The sequence below is a fragment of the Gavialis gangeticus genome, unplaced genomic scaffold (assembly GCF_001723915.1).
Source record: "Gavialis gangeticus isolate Ggan-Ray unplaced genomic scaffold, GavGan_comp1, whole genome shotgun sequence".
Taxonomy (NCBI): Eukaryota; Metazoa; Chordata; order Crocodylia; family Gavialidae; genus Gavialis; species Gavialis gangeticus.
The window spans coordinates 36,901,375-36,903,382 of record NW_017729000.1 but is presented as its reverse complement, the minus strand read 5'-3'; the positions used below and the strand labels follow the sequence as shown (position 1 = coordinate 36,903,382).

The window sequence follows — 2,008 nt, the reverse complement described above, 5'->3', positions numbered from 1 at the left end:
TTTTGCCCAGATACCATAGAATTTATTTATTTCCTTTCACTTCCCCAGTAGATCCATGTGACAGGAGAGAAGTTAAGATCTATTACTGCCTTGAGCATTCCTGTGGGAGCAAAGAAATGGATACCCTGCCAGGGGAGCTACTTTTGGAGCACAAAAAGAAGCCAGAAAGTTGTCTTAAAAGGATCCACTGGCTTCTGTGCTCCCTCTCTTCAGGCCTTACTGAGGGACTGCTTTTGTACTTGGAGTCTGGCTGTTCCTCATACCCACTTCTGTTCTGTATCCAGTGTTGTCTGGTACCTCCACCTCTCTGAAGTCTTGTTGAAGTTAGTGGGAGACATGGTGGGGAAAACAGGAGTTCAGCCCTTTGACACCTTTTTCAGTAACTCATACTGCAGATAGACTGTTTTCAGTAGCAACAAACCGCTGGATATTTGCATGCTTTAGAAATTCAGACGAGTGGGAATCAACTAACTTATGAGCCACTTCTAGCCAAGTCTGACAACTTGTTCACATGCAATGTACAAGTAGTCTTAATGCTTGGTCTTGATTCAGTGCCATGCATTAATGACCTGATGTCAACTGCAGGCCTCATTCCTCTATTCTTATATAGAATATATAAATTAATGGAGTAGGGGTGGTAGAATTGGGCCTATAAACAAACCCGTTACAAAATATTAATTGGCTTGGGTTATAAAAATTTAAAAACATATATGTGGTTACCAGCCTTATCATTTCTAATACAATATGCAGCCATGTGAAATTTAGCAGTTTTTTTGTGCTTTCTAGACCTTCAATTTTTATCTTCTGACAATGGTAGAAGTGATCATGGAAAGATACCAAATAGTTGTATTCTGTAGAGGTCTCTCTTATCACTCTCACTTTTAGTGTAACTGATATTTGCTGTGAACTTCACTTTAAAAAACATGAAAAGCAATGAGAGAACTTTTTATCTAGATAATATTTTATTCTATTATTATGATTAACAATCGGTATTTCTGTTATCACAGGCATTTGGAAGAAAATCAAATCAGTGTGATAGAACGTGGAGCTTTTCAGGATCTAAAGCAACTTGAACGGCTGTAAGTGTACTTCTTTTCTTCTTACAAAATATGAAGTCTTCTAACTTAATATTTTTAAAGCTTAGTTTTGATACTGTAAAACTATAATTTGAACAGGCCTTCAGAGAAAATATGGCTGTAGACTTGCCATAACTAGTTGGAGACTGTATTAAACATAATTGTCATTGTTTCTTGTAACTTGAAATAAATTAATAATTGTTTTCATTTTCCTAGCACACTTGAAATTTCACAATTGTTTATTCAAGATCATAAATTTCAGCTTATTCAGTCTAAATTTCAGCTTATTGTCTGATGTTGTCAGGGTGACATTTCTTTTTAGTATACTAGTCCTTATTGGTTGTCTTTGGCAGACCTTGTTACCTTTGATGTAATGGATGCTGCAGTTGTATAAATGTTCCCCATGTTCACATGACAGTGCTGTCTAGGTCTTAATCTTTTAATGTTAGATCTATTATATGCAGGGCCACTGATACTACGTAACAGGTCTGCTCTTGCATCTGAAAATAATAAATTTACTTCCAAATTCCATTGTTGACTGTTATATGATTGTGGGTGTATACGTTATTTGTGTGTATTAAGGCATAGTATGGGAAAATAGCGATCTAAATCAGGGGTGAGCAATTATTTGGTCTGGAGGGCCACTTAAGGAATTTTGGTGAGCCGCTGCAGGGGGAAGAGGGGTGGGGTGCTGATCTGGCCCAGCACTGGGGTACTGACCTGGCACAGGGTGGAGGGTTGCAATTGATTCTATCCTGTGATCCTGGCCTTGGTCATGCCCACCCATGGCCCCATCCCATCTGCCCAGCCAAATGTGTCCTGCCCACAGGGATCCCAGGCTGGTCTTCATGGAGACCCAGTGGTGGCTGTATGGTAGTGTTCCTGACTACTCTGTGGGAGATCTGGGCTCAAATCCCAGCTGAGGTGACTTG

General features: G+C 39.4%; 1 protein-coding gene across 3 annotated transcripts in view; it reads left to right on the top strand.

Annotated features, from left to right (window-relative positions):
• The window catches only part of SLIT3 (slit guidance ligand 3), a 1,179,950-nt gene that overhangs the window by 47,331 nt on the left and 1,130,611 nt on the right, over positions 1-2,008 (top strand). For all 3 annotated transcript variants that reach the window (XM_019506517.1, XM_019506518.1, XM_019506516.1), the window contains exon 3: positions 1,008-1,079. In XM_019506517.1, coding sequence (XP_019362062.1) covers positions 1,008-1,079 — 72 coding nt within the window. The remainder of the gene's footprint in view (positions 1-1,007; positions 1,080-2,008) is intronic.